Source organism: Pleurodeles waltl, chromosome 3_1, assembly GCF_031143425.1.
Source record: "Pleurodeles waltl isolate 20211129_DDA chromosome 3_1, aPleWal1.hap1.20221129, whole genome shotgun sequence".
In the NCBI taxonomy this organism is placed as follows: Eukaryota; Metazoa; Chordata; class Amphibia; order Caudata; family Salamandridae; genus Pleurodeles; species Pleurodeles waltl.
This window is the reverse complement of record NC_090440.1, coordinates 6,679,450-6,692,926: the sequence shown is the minus strand read 5'-3', so window position 1 is coordinate 6,692,926 and position 13,477 is coordinate 6,679,450. Positions and strand designations below refer to the sequence as shown.

The 13,477-nt window shown below is 51.2% G+C and overlaps 1 protein-coding gene across 1 annotated transcript in view; it reads left to right on the top strand.

Annotated features, from left to right (window-relative positions):
• Positions 1 to 3,689: 3,689 nt before the first annotated feature.
• LOC138285947 (astacin-like metalloendopeptidase) overlaps positions 3,690 to 13,477 on the top strand; it is a 192,376-nt gene continuing 182,588 nt past the window's right edge. Inside the window, exons 1-2 of the mRNA XM_069226466.1 lie at positions 3,690 to 3,720; positions 6,737 to 6,877. Of these exons, the coding sequence (XP_069082567.1) occupies positions 3,690 to 3,720; positions 6,737 to 6,877 (172 nt within the window). The remainder of the gene's footprint in view (positions 3,721 to 6,736; positions 6,878 to 13,477) is intronic.

Below are 13,477 nucleotides of genomic sequence, written 5' to 3'. Positions count from 1 at the left end.
TCTGTGCTGGTGTCCAGGAGAGGGTGTATCTCAGTCTGTAGTGGTGTGATTAAGAGGGTGTATCTCAGTCTGTGGTGGTGTCCAGAAGAGGGTGTATCTCGGTCTGTGGTGGGATGATGGAGAGAGTGTATCTCAGTGTGTGGTGGTGTTATGGAGAGGGTGTATCTCAGTGTGTGGTGGTGTTATGGAGAGGGTGTATCTCAGTCTGTGCTTGTGTTCAGGAGAGGGTGTATCTCATTCTGTGCTGATGTCTAGGAGAAGGTGTATCTCAGTGTGTGGTGGTGTTATGGAGAGGGTGTATGTCAGTGTGTGGTGGTGTTATGGAGAGGGTGTATCTCAGTCTGTGCTTGTGTTCAGGAGAGGGTGTATCTCATTCTGTGCTGATGTCCAGGAGAGGGTGTATCTCAGTGTGTGGTGGTGTTATGGAGAGGGTGTATCTCAGTGTGTGGTGGTGTTATGGAGAGGGTGTATCTCAGTCTGTGGTGATGTTATGGAGAGGGTGTATCTCAGTGTGTGGTGGTGTGATGGAGAGGGTGGATCTCAGTCTGTGGTGGTGTCCAGGAGAGGGTGTATCTCAGTCTGTGCTGGTGTTATGGAGTGGGTGTATCTCAGTCTGTGCTGGTATTATGGAGCGGGTGTATCTCAGTCTGTGGTGGTGTGCAGGAGAGAGTGCATCTCAGTCTGTGCTGGTGTCCAGGAGAGGGTGCATCTCAGTCTGTGGTGGTGTCATGGAGAGGATGTATCTCAGTCTGTGCTGGTGACCAGGAGAGGGTGTTTCTCAGTCTGTGGTGGTGTGATGGAGAAGGTGTATCTCAGTCTGTGCTGGTGTCCAGCAGAGGGTGTATCTCAGTCTGTAGTGGTGTGATTAAGAGGGTGTATCTCAGTCTGTGGTGGTGTCCAGAAGAGGGTGTATCTCGGTCTGTGGTGGGGTGATGGAGAGGGTGTATCTCAGTGTGTGGTGGTGTTATGGAGAGGGTGTATATCAGTGTGTGGTGGTGTTATGGAGAGGGTGTATCTCAGTCTGTGGTGGTGTTATGAGAGGGTGTTTCTCAGTCTGTGGTGGTGTGATGGAGAGGGTGTATCTCAGTCTGTGCTGGTGTCCAGGAGAGGGTGTATCTCAGTCTGTGGTGGTGTTATGGAGAGGTTGTATCTCAGTCTGTGCTGGTGTCCAGGAGAGGGTGTTTCTCAGTCTGTGGTGGTGTGATGTAGAGGGTGTATCTCAGTCTGTGCTGGTGTCCAGGAGAGGGTGTATCTCAGTCTGTAGTGGTGTGATTAAGAGGGTGTATCTCAGTCTGTGGTGGTGTCCAGAAGAGGGTGTATCTCGGTCTGTGGTGGGGTGATGGAGAGGGTGTATCTCAGTGTGTGGTGGTGTTATGGAGAGGGTGTAGCTCAGTGTGTGGTGGTGTTATGGAGAGGGTGTATCTCAGTCTGTGCTTGTGTTCAGGAGAGGGTGTATCTCATTCTGTGCTGATGTCTAGGAGAGGGTGTATCTCAGTGTGTGGTGGTGTTATGCAGAGGGTGTATCTCAGTGTGTGGTGGTGTTATGGAGAGGGTGTATCTCAGTCTGTGGTGGTGTTATGGAGAGGGTGTATCTCAGTCTGTGCTTGTGTTCAGGAGAGGGTGTATCTCACTCTGTGCTGATGTCTAGGAGATGGTGTATCTCAGTCTGTGGTGGTGTTATGGTGAGGGTGTATCTCAGTCTGTGCTGGTGTTATGGAGAGGATGTATCTCAGTGTGGGTGGTGTTATGGAGAGGGTGTATCTCAGTGTGTGGTGGTGTTATGGAGAGGGTGTATCTCAGTGTGTGGTGTTGTTATGGAGAGGGTGTATCTCAGTCTGTGCTGGTGTCCAGGAGAGGGTGTATCTCAGTCTGTAGTGGTGTGATTAAGAGGGTGTATCTCAGTCTGTGCTGGTGTGATGGAGAGGGTGTATCTCAGTGTGTGGTGGTGTTATGGAGAGAGTGTATGTCAGTCTGTGGTGGTGTCCAGGAGAGGGTGTATCTCAGTCTGTCCTGGTGTTATGGAGAGGGTGTATCTCAGTCTGCGCTGGTGTCCAGAAGAGGGTGTATCTCAGTCTGTGCTGGTGTCCAGGAGAGGGTGTATCTCAGTCTGTAGTGGTGTGATTAGGAGGGTGTATCTCAGTCTGTGGTGGTGTCCAGAACAGGGTGTATCTCAGTTTGTGGTGGTGTTATGGAGAGGGTGTATCTCAGTGTGTGGTGGTGTTATGGGGAGGGTGTATCTCTGCCTGTTCTGGTGTTATGGAGAGAGTGTATCTCAGTCTGTGTTAGTGTCCAGAAGAGAGTGTATCTCGGTCTGTGGTGGGGTGATGGAGAGGGTGTATCTCAGTTTGTGGTGGTGTTATGGAGAGGGTGTATCTCAGTGTGTGGTGGTGTTATGGGGAGGGTGTATCTCTGCCTGTTCTGGTGTTATGGAGAGAGTGTATCTCAGTCTGTGGTAGTGTCCAGAAGAGAGTGTATCTCGGTCTGTGGTGGGGTGATGGAGAGGGTGTATCTCAGTTTGTGGTGGTGTTATGCAGAGGGTGTATCTCAGTGTGTGGTGGTGTTATGGAGAGGGTGTATCTCAGTCTGTGGTGGTGTTATGGAGAGGGTGTATCTCAGTCTGTGCTTGTGTTTAGGAGAGGGTGTATCTCACTCTGTGCTGATGTCTAGGAGATGGTGTATCTCAGTCTGTGGTGGTGTTATGGTGAGGGTGTATCTCAGTCTGTGCTGGTGTTATGGAGAGGATGTATCTCAGTGTGGGTGGTGTTATGGAGAGGGTGTATCTCAGTGTGTGGTGGTGTTATGGAGAGGGTGTATCTCAGTGTGTGGTGTTGTTATGGAGAGGGTGTATCTCAGTCTGTGCTGGTGTCCAGGAGAGGGTGTATCTCAGTCTGTAGTGGTGTGATTAAGAGGGTGTATCTCAGTCTGTGCTGGTGTGATGGAGAGGGTGTATCTCAGTGTGTGGTGGTGTTATGGAGAGAGTGTATCTCAGTCTGTGGTGGTGTCCAGGAGAGGGTGTATCTCAGTCTGTCCTGGTGTTATGGAGAGGGTGTATCTCAGTCTGCGCTGGTGTCCAGAAGAGGGTGTATCTCAGTCTGTGCTGGTGTCCAGGAGAGGGTGTATCTCAGTCTGTAGTGGTGTGATTAGGAGGGTGTATCTCAGTCTGTGGTGGTGTCCAGAACAGGGTGTATCTCAGTTTGTGGTGGTGTTATGGAGAGGGTGTATCTCAGTGTGTGGTGGTGTTATGGGGAGGGTGTATCTCTGCCTGTTCTGGTGTTATGGAGAGAGTGTATCTCAGTCTGTGTTAGTGTCCAGAAGAGAGTGTATCTCGGTCTGTGGTGGGGTGATGGAGAGGGTGTATCTCAGTTTGTGGTGGTGTTATGGAGAGGGTGTATCTCAGTGTGTGGTGGTGTTATGGGGAGGGTGTATCTCTGCCTGTTCTGGTGTTATGGAGAGAGTGTATCTCAGTCTGTGGTAGTGTCCAGAAGAGAGTGTATCTCGGTCTGTGGTGGGGTGATGGAGAGGGTGTATCTCAGTTTGTGGTGGTGTTATGCAGAGGGTGTATCTCAGTGTGTGGTGGTGTTATGGAGAGGGTGTATCTCAGTCTGTGGTGGTGTTATGGAGAGGGTGTATCTCAGTCTGTGCTTGTGTTTAGGAGAGGGTGTATCTCACTCTGTGCTGATGTCTAGGAGATGGTGTATCTCAGTCTGTGGTGGTGTTATGGTGAGGGTGTATCTCAGTCTGTGCTGGTGTTATGGAGAGGATGTATCTCAGTGTGGGTGGTGTTATGGAGAGGGTGTATCTCAGTGTGTGGTGGTGTTATGGAGAGGGTGTATCTCAGTGTGTGGTGTTGTTATGGAGAGGGTGTATCTCAGTCTGTGCTGGTGTCCAGGAGAGGGTGTATCTCAGTCTGTAGTGGTGTGATTAAGAGGGTGTATCTCAGTCTGTGCTGGTGTGATGGAGAGGGTGTATCTCAGTGTGTGGTGGTGTTATGGAGAGAGTGTATCTCAGTCTGTGGTGGTGTCCAGGAGAGGGTGTATCTCAGTCTGTCCTGGTGTTATGGAGAGGGTGTATCTCAGTCTGCGCTGGTGTCCAGAAGAGGGTGTATCTCAGTCTGTGCTGGTGTCCAGGAGAGGGTGTATCTCAGTCTGTAGTGGTGTGATTAGGAGGGTGTATCTCAGTCTGTGCTGGTGTCCAGGAGAGGGTGTATCTCAGTCTGTAGTGGTGTGATTAGGAGGGTGTATCTCAGTCTGTGGTGGTGTCCAGAACAGGGTGTATCTCAGTTTGTGGTGGTGTTATGGAGAGGGTGTATCTCAGTGTGTGGTGGTGTTATGGGGAGGGTGTATCTCTGCCTGTTCTGGTGTTATGGAGAGAGTGTATCTCAGTCTGTGTTAGTGTCCAGAAGAGAGTGTATCTCGGTCTGTGGTGGGGTGATGGAGAGGGTGTATCTCAGTTTGTGGTGGTGTTATGGAGAGGGTGTATCTCAGTGTGTGGTGGTGTTATGGGGAGGGTGTATCTCTGCCTGTTCTGGTGTTATGGAGAGAGTGTATCTCAGTCTGTGGTAGTGTCCAGAAGAGAGTGTATCTCGGTCTGTGGTGGGGTGATGGAGAGGGTGTATCTCAGTTTGTGGTGGTGTTATGCAGAGGGTGTATCTCAGTGTGTGGTGGTGTTATGGAGAGGGTGTATCTCAGTCTGTGGTGGTGTTATGGAGAGGGTGTATCTCAGTGTGTGGTGTTGTTATGGAGAGGGTGTATCTCAGTCTGTGCTGGTGTCCAGGAGAGGGTGTATCTCAGTCTGTAGTGGTGTGATTAAGAGGGTGTATCTCAGTCTGTGCTGGTGTGATGGAGAGGGTGTATCTCAGTGTGTGGTGGTGTTATGGAGAGAGTGTATCTCAGTCTGTGGTGGTGTCCAGGAGAGGGTGTATCTCAGTCTGTCCTGGTGTTATGGAGAGGGTGTATCTCAGTCTGCGCTGATGTCCAGAAGAGGGTGTATCTCAGTCTGTGCTGGTGTCCAGGAGAGGGTGTATCTCAGTCTGTAGTGGTGTGATTAGGAGGGTGTATCTCAGTCTGTGCTGGTGTCCAGGAGAGGGTGTATCTCAGTCTGTAGTGGTGTGATTAGGAGGGTGTATCTCAGTCTGTGGTGGTGTCCAGAACAGGGTGTATCTCAGTTTGTGGTGGTGTTATGGAGAGGGTGTATCTCAGTGTGTGGTGGTGTTATGGGGAGGGTGTATCTCTGCCTGTTCTGGTGTTATGGAGAGAGTGTATCTCAGTCTGTGTTAGTGTCCAGAAGAGAGTGTATCTCGGTCTGTGGTGGGGTGATGGAGAGGGTGTATCTCAGTTTGTGGTGGTGTTATGGAGAGGGTGTATCTCAGTGTGTGGTGGTGTTATGGGGAGGGTGTATCTCTGCCTGTTCTGGTGTTATGGAGAGAGTGTATCTCAGTCTGTGGTAGTGTCCAGAAGAGAGTGTATCTCGGTCTGTGGTGGGGTGATGGAGAGGGTGTATCTCAGTTTGTGGTGGTGTTATGCAGAGGGTGTATCTCAGTGTGTGGTGGTGTTATGGAGAGGGTGTATCTCAGTCTGTGGTGGTGTTATGGAGAGGGTGTATCTCAGTGTGTGGTGTTGTTATGGAGAGGGTGTATCTCAGTCTGTGCTGGTGTCCAGGAGAGGGTGTATCTCAGTCTGTAGTGGTGTGATTAAGAGGGTGTATCTCAGTCTGTGCTGGTGTGATGGAGAGGGTGTATCTCAGTGTGTGGTGGTGTTATGGAGAGAGTGTATCTCAGTCTGTGGTGGTGTCCAGGAGAGGGTGTATCTCAGTCTGTCCTGGTGTTATGGAGAGGGTGTATCTCAGTCTGCGCTGGTGTCCAGAAGAGGGTGTATCTCAGTCTGTGCTGGTGTCCAGGAGAGGGTGTATCTCAGTCTGTAGTGGTGTGATTAGGAGGGTGTATCTCAGTCTGTGCTGGTGTCCAGGAGAGGGTGTATCTCAGTCTGTAGTGGTGTGATTAGGAGGGTGTATCTCAGTCTGTGGTGGTGTCCAGAACAGGGTGTATCTCAGTTTGTGGTGGTGTTATGGAGAGGGTGTATCTCAGTGTGTGGTGGTGTTATGGGGAGGGTGTATCTCTGCCTGTACTGGTGTTATGGAGAGAGTGTATCTCAGTCTGTGTTAGTGTCCAGAAGAGAGTGTATCTCGGTCTGTGGTGGGGTGATGGAGAGGGTGTATCTCAGTTTGTGGTGGTGTTATGGAGAGGGTGTATCTCAGTGTGTGGTGGTGTTATGGGGAGGGTGTATCTCTGCCTGTTCTGGTGTTATGGAGAGAGTGTATCTCAGTCTGTGGTAGTGTCCAGAAGAGAGTGTATCTCGGTCTGTGGTGGTGTGATGGAGAGGGTGTATCTCAGTTTGTGGTGGTGTTATGGGGAGGGTGTATCTCAGTGTGTGGTGGTGTTATGGGGAGGGTGTATCTCTGCCTGTTCTGGTGTTATGGAGAGAGTGTATCTCAGTCTGTGGTAGTGTCCAGAAGAGAGTGTATCTCGTTCTGTGGTGGGGTGATGGAGAGGGTGTATCTCAGTGTGTGGTGGTGTATCTCAGCCACTCTATCTTTCTTCTTCACCTCTCTTTGTCTGTTCTTTCCTTCCCCCTCTCTTCCCTCTCTCCTCACCCCTCCTTCATTTCCCTTCCCTTTCTTCTCTTCCGTCGCCTTCACTCTGCTGCTCACCCCGAGACTTACTCCCTCCTTCTCTCCGCAGGAAGCCAGCAGGTGGTCCTCCAGGGGGACGTGGCTGTCAGAAGGAGCAGGAACGCCATCACCTGCCCCGGGAGAACCTGTCTGTGGCGGAAGTCTGGGGCTGGTCTGGTTCATGTGCCGTACACCCTGGCGGACACCTTCAGTAAGTGACCAACATGACGCACTCACTGAGGGGTCTAGTTCATGTGCCCTACACCCTAGTGTGCACCTTCAATAAGTGACCCAGCAAGACCTGGTCACTGAGAGGTCTAGTTCATGTGCCGTACACCCTAGTGTGCACCTTCAATAAGTGACCCAACATGACCTGGTCACTGAGAATAGTCACTGAGAAGTCTAGTTTATGTGTCGTACACCCTGGCAGACACCTTCAGTAAGTGACCCAACATGACGTACTCACTGAGAGGTCTACTTCATGTGCCGTACACCCTGGCGGACACCTTCAGTAAGTGACCCAACATGACGTACTCACTGAGGGGTCTAGTTCATGTGCCATACACTCTGGTGGACACCTTCAATAAGTGACCCAGCAGGACTCAGTTACTGAGAGGTCTGGTTCATGTGCCATACACCCTGGCGGACACCTTCAGTAAGTGACCCAACATGAGCTGGTCACTAAGAGGTCTACTTCATGTGCCGTACACCCGGGCGGACACCTTCAGTAAGTGACCCAGCAGGACCTACTCACTGAGAGGGCTAGTTCATGTGCCGTACACCCTGGCAGACACCTTCAGTAAGTGACCCAGCAGGACCTGGTCACTGAGATGTCTAGTTCATGTGCCGTACACCCTGGTGTGCACCTTCAATAAGTGACCCAGCAGGACCTACTCACTGAGAGGTCTAGTTCATGTGCCGTACACCCTGGCGGACACCTTCAGTAAGTGACCCAACATGACCTGGTCACTGAGAGGTCTAGTTCATGTGCCGTACACCCTGGTGGGCACCTTTAATAAGTGACCCAACATGACCTGGTCACTGAGAGGTCTAGTTCATGTGCCATACACCCTGGTATGCACCTTCCATAAGTGACCCAGCAGTACCTGGTCACTGAGAAGTCTAGTTCATGTGCCGTACACCCTGGCAGACACCTTCAGTAAGTGACCCAACATGACCTGGTCACTGAGAAGTCTAGTTCATGTGCCGTACACCCTGGCGGACACCTTCAATAAGTGACCCAACATGACCTGGTCACTGAGAGGTCTAGTTCATGTGCCGTACACCCTGGCGGACACCTTCAGTAAGTGACCCAACATGACCTGGTCACTGAGAGGTCTAGTTCATGTGCCGTACGCCCTGACAGGCACCTTCAGTAAGTGACCCAGCAGGACCCGGTCACTGAGAGGTCTGGTTCATGTGCCGTACACCCTGGCAGACGCCTTCAGGAAGTGCATCCACAGGGCCTGGTCACTGATGGACCTGGTATATGTGCCGTACCTCCTGGGGGGGTATCTTAGTCAGTAATGTCAGGGAGTGCGGGGCAGGGATTTCCAAACAAGCAACAGAGTGAACCCAACGGACGGGGTTCAGGGACTGGCGCGCCTGCCCGGTGTAAAGGACGGGGTATACGTGTTAGTTTTCAGTTCTTTGGAAAGTAAGGCCAATGCAGGGCCAGTCTGGACCATGTTGTCCACTGCAGCCCAGTTCCTCCCCCAGCAGGGTCCTGGAGAGGGGGCCAGGAGGCCAGCAGAAGCCCAGACCCAACATCCGCACACGAGAAGGGGCACCAGAGACGGCCTTTTAGCATCCCAGGTCTGAAGACCTCCGGACACACTGACAGGCCCCGAGAGGAGGTCTCACTGCCTCCGGACTCATACCCCAAGGCCTCACTCACGCCGCTCGTGTACTCACTCCCACAAAAGGAACTTACAGACACCAGGAGTCAGTTCGGTTCACATAACAGTCATATGTTGCAGAAATAATTTCAGAAACAGAACGTGTGACAAAACAAATACTCTTATGGGATGCAAGACAGAGTCAGAATGTAACGTAGACAGGGACTGCCTCAGCCACTGCCTGTCCTCAGGGGCCGGAGGGGCACGCCCCCTCACCTTCTGCCCCTCAACAAGAGTGTCTGTCGGAATGAGCAAAGGTCAGCCTGGCGGACACTTCTGGATCAGCTTAGGTATCCAGGCGCTACACATGCCCTTAACCCCCAGACGCCGGGGGACTGCTGCCTTCCCTCGGTGGATGACCTAAGGTCAGGCAGTGAGGGAAGGCAGCAGTCCCAACCCTCCTGGGACCTCTGAGGCAAAGCTGAAGGTAAGTGTGATTTTAGTTTTATTAATGTATGGTGCATGCGTACATCTATAAATATTTGTAGTACATTTTGTGAATGGATGTGTGTATGTGCGCATGCTTGTGTGCATGTATGGGAGTGTGTGTATCTGTGCATGCGTGTCCCTTCCGCCACTCCCTGCTCAGATTTGCAGCCGCCACTGGACGGCATTGGTGTTATGGATTACCACAAGGCTTCCTACAGTTGTTGGGCATCAAGCATTATTTTTGTCTTTATAGGACATGAAGGTAGGACCGAGCAGGGACTCATTTCAAAGTTTTTAATTAGTGTTGTATCTGAGACCTGGAAGGACCTGACCCACTTAAACCCTACGGGTGGTACAGTGATGTGAAGTGAGTAAAAGGCAGGGGCCTAGTCAGATCAATGCCCTCGTCCCTGCGTTCCCATCACACACATCTTCATAGATTCCTCTGCAATGCTTTGCAAGCTCTAGAAGTGGGCGAGGTATTGAAATCTCAAACCAGATGCCTGGTCTTTTTCATCTCGAGGTCCCCTTGAGACCAAAACGAGCTGAAGTTTCATGTGGCGTCTGCCTGTCCCCACGTTCCAACCTCATGCACCAAGAATTAATGACAAAGCTATGACCATTGATGTAAAAAGAACAAGAGAACAGATACCCATCTGGTAGTTATATTGCATATTGGAATTCCAGAAAATATGGGTCTTAATCCCAGCTTCCCTGCTTGAACAAATTGTGTGATACTAGGCAAATCTTTTTCCTTGAGCCTAATTTTTTTCATTATCTCAAATGAGAGTACCTTCAAAGGTGTGAGTTCAGGATATGTGCTGTACAATACCCGCTAATGTTTAACAGACTATAATGTTGTACCATCCGTATTTATCTTGGCCACATTTGAGGTACACGTGACAACTGACTTGCCTCTGATTTCAGTCGTGGCATTGTCGTCAGGGTGGAAGGAGCCATACATAATTCTAAGTTTGTTTCAAAATTATCACTTTTAATAAATGCCTCTCAAGGCAGTGACATAATCTAAGGTTAAACACATCCACGTTATAAGAAATTCACTCTTTGGAAGCGACGTCATCATATTTTACATGTTTGTTGCATGATTTATGTGCCAAATATTTTCATGTCTCGGCTCGTGCACCGCCAAACCGCCAATGTCATAATAGTGGAGGTCGGTACTGCCAGCCTGTTGGCGGTAATACCTCCACTATTCCACCGACCGCCGGGGTCGTAATGAGGGCCTAAGTGTGCACAGAGTCCAGGGTTTCCCCGGAGGCTTTACCGAGGCCAAAGTAGATATTTCTAATGCTCTCTTTGTGGTAGTGTGGTCGAGCAGTAGGCTTATCAGAGGGTCGTGTTAAGCATTTGTTGTACAGAGACAGGCAATGAATGAGGTACATACCCAATGACTAACTCCAGGCCAATGTTTTTTTATGGCAAAAATATACTTTGTTACTTTATTTCTAGAACCAAAAGAACATTTGTTGCCGGTAAGTACAGTTGTAAGTTTGTATCAATCTTATATATCAAATGTACTTTGTTTAGGTTTTGCAGAGAAGACATTTTACAAGTAAGTAACACTTTTCAATTTCAAAACTAGACACACTGCAATTTCTCATAGGAAGCTATGCAGTCCTGGGGGGGAAGTGTTAACACAGTTCATAGGTAAGTACTCGACCTACGATTCCAGTCCTCAGGGTTAGGATGTCCACTGGCCAAGGTTTAAGTGGACCCCAAAAGCGCACCACCAGCAACACAGGGCCGGCCGGGTGCAGAGGTCAAAGCTGGTGTCGGGCGCCCAATGGAATCCTATGGAGACTGGGGGCACTCGGAAACAAACAGGTTGCAGGTAAGTACCCGTGGCTTCAGGACACAGACCTGGGGGCTTTAGATGAGCACCAGGGGGCACAGGTCAGCACCATACACACAACCTCAGCGGCACAGGGTGCAAACACAGCATCGGGCGCCCAATGCTTTCCAAAGGGGGAACCCCAGGGGTTACAAAGATGCTGCAGTCTGCCTCCAGTGAGTTGGTTTCCGAAAACCAAAGACTGGACAGCTAGAAGAGGAGCCTGCTGGATGCTGCTGGACTGTCAGTCAGATTTCACAAGGCCGGGGGGGAGGGCTGCAGATGCAGGGGTACATTTGGGTGTCAGGAATCTTCATCCGATCTGGTTGCAGTCAGGGGGGTTCTCTGGATTTAGGCTGCAGGCATTGTTGCGTTGGCCAGGGGGGTCAACCGAAGGTGGACCCGAGGTTGGAATCACCTGGGGACCTCTTCTGGTCCAGTGGGCCACCTGGACACGGGCCATGGGCGTCGGGTGCGGATTGGACAGGGCTCATGGATCCGGGGAGGTTCTGGAGTCCTTCTTGGAAGTTTTCTTTGTGGACAGGGCCGCTGTCCTCGGGAGTTATTGTTCCTCTGGTGGGCAGCCAGTCCTCTGGGTTTTGTAGAGGTCGCTGGTCCTGCAGGATGTGTCGCCTTTTTGTAGCAGGACTCTAAGCTGCAGACAGGCCAGTAGGGCTGGGGACAAAACTGTTGCTGTCTGGAGTCTTCACTGCTGGGGTTGGCTCTTCAGTGTTTCTTCTTGTTCTTGAGGTCGCCAGGAATCTGAAGAGCAAGTGTAGGAAGTTGGCTCTGTATGCACTATTTCAAAGTAAGGAATAGCATGCACAGAGTCCAAGGGTTCCCCTTAGAGGTAAGATAGTGGCAAAAAGAGATAATTCTAATGCTCTATTTTGTGGTAGTGTGGTCGAGCAGTAGGCTTATCAGAGGGTAGTGTTAAGCATTTGTTGTACATACACAAGCAATAAATGAGGAACACACACTCAGAGACAATTCCAGGCCAATAGGTTTTTCTATAGAAAAATATATTTTCTTAGTTTATTTTAAGAACCACAGGTTCAAGATTTGAAGTAAACACATAAAATGCAAGTTACTTCACACAGGTAAGTTAGGAACTTTGAATAAAAGCAATATCATATACAGTCTTTGTTAAAATGGCAATAAGCTATTTTAAAAGTGGACACTGCACAAAATCAACAGTTCCTGGGGGAGGTAACTAAAGGTTAGATTGTGAGGGAAGTAAGACACTTACAAATCTCAGTTCCTGGGCATAGGCAGCCCACCGTTAGGGGTTCAAGACAACCCCAAAGTTACCACACAAGCAGCTCAGGGCCGCTCAGGTGCAGAGGTCAAAGAGGGGCCCAAAACACATTGGTGCCCATGGAGAACAGGGGTGCTCCGGTTCCAGTCTGCCAGCAGGTAAGTGCCTGCGTCCTCGGGGGCAGACCAGGGGGCTTTTGTAGAGCACTGAAGGGGACACAAGTAGGCACACAAAACACACCCTCAGCGGCACAGGGGCGGCCGGGTACAGTGTGCAAAGCAGGTGTCGGGTTTGAGATAGGATTCAATGGAGGGACCCGGGGGTCACTCTAGCAGTGCAGGCAGGCACAGGGGGGGGCTTCTTGGGACAGCCACCACCTGGGCTAGGCAGAGGGTCGCCTGGGGGTCACTCATGCACTGAGGTTCGGTTCCTTCAGGTCCTGGGGGTTGCGGGTGCAGTGCTTGTTCCAGGCGTCGGGTCCCTTGTTACAGGCAGTTGTGGTCAGAGGGAGCCTCTGGATTCTCTCTGCAGGTGTCGCTGTGGGGACTCAGGGGGGTCGTCTCGAGCTACTCACGGGGTCGCAGTCACCGGGGAGTCCTCCCTGTGGTGTTTATTCTCTGGATCTCGAGCCGGGGGCGTCGGGTGCAGAGTGGAAAGTCTCACGCTTCTGGCGGGAAATGTGAAGTCTTTAAAGTTGTAGAAAAGTTGCAAGTTTGTTGCAGATTGTTGAGCAGAGCAGATGCTCACAGGAGTTTCTTGGTCCTTTAGTCCAGGGCAGTCCTCTGAGGCTTCAGAGGTCGCTGGTCCCTGTCATATGCGTTGCTGGTTGGTTAATTTCCTTTCCTCCTGTACCATTTCTCTAGGTCAGCGCCCACCAGAAGAAGGGTATTTGGCGTGCCATCGCCAAGGACGTCCGGACCCTGGGGGTCTACCACAGACGGAGCACCCACTGCCGTAAAAGATGGGAGGACCTGCACCGCTGGAGCAAGAAGACGGTGGAGGCCCAGCTGGGGATGGCCTCCCAACGTGAAAGGGGTGCCCTTCGCACCATGACCCCCCCGATGTACCGGATCCTGGCGGTGGCCTATCCGGAGTTGGATGGGCGCTTGAGGGCATCACAGCAGTCACAAGGGGTGAGTACACTCTCATTCAGCTGACTCTGCGCGCATAACGAGGTGTCTGGGTGGGGCAGGTGGGCAGTGGGTTCCCCTAGGCCAGGGCGAACTTGGTAGGCAAGGTCCCTTGTGAGGCAGGCTATGTGGCACCCCAACCCCACTAGTGGTAAGACCCATCTACACCTAGTCAGGCTCCTGTGACTTTCAGGTGTGCAGCACTTGGGCTTAGGCCTCGTACCCCATGGTCAGGTGAAATTTC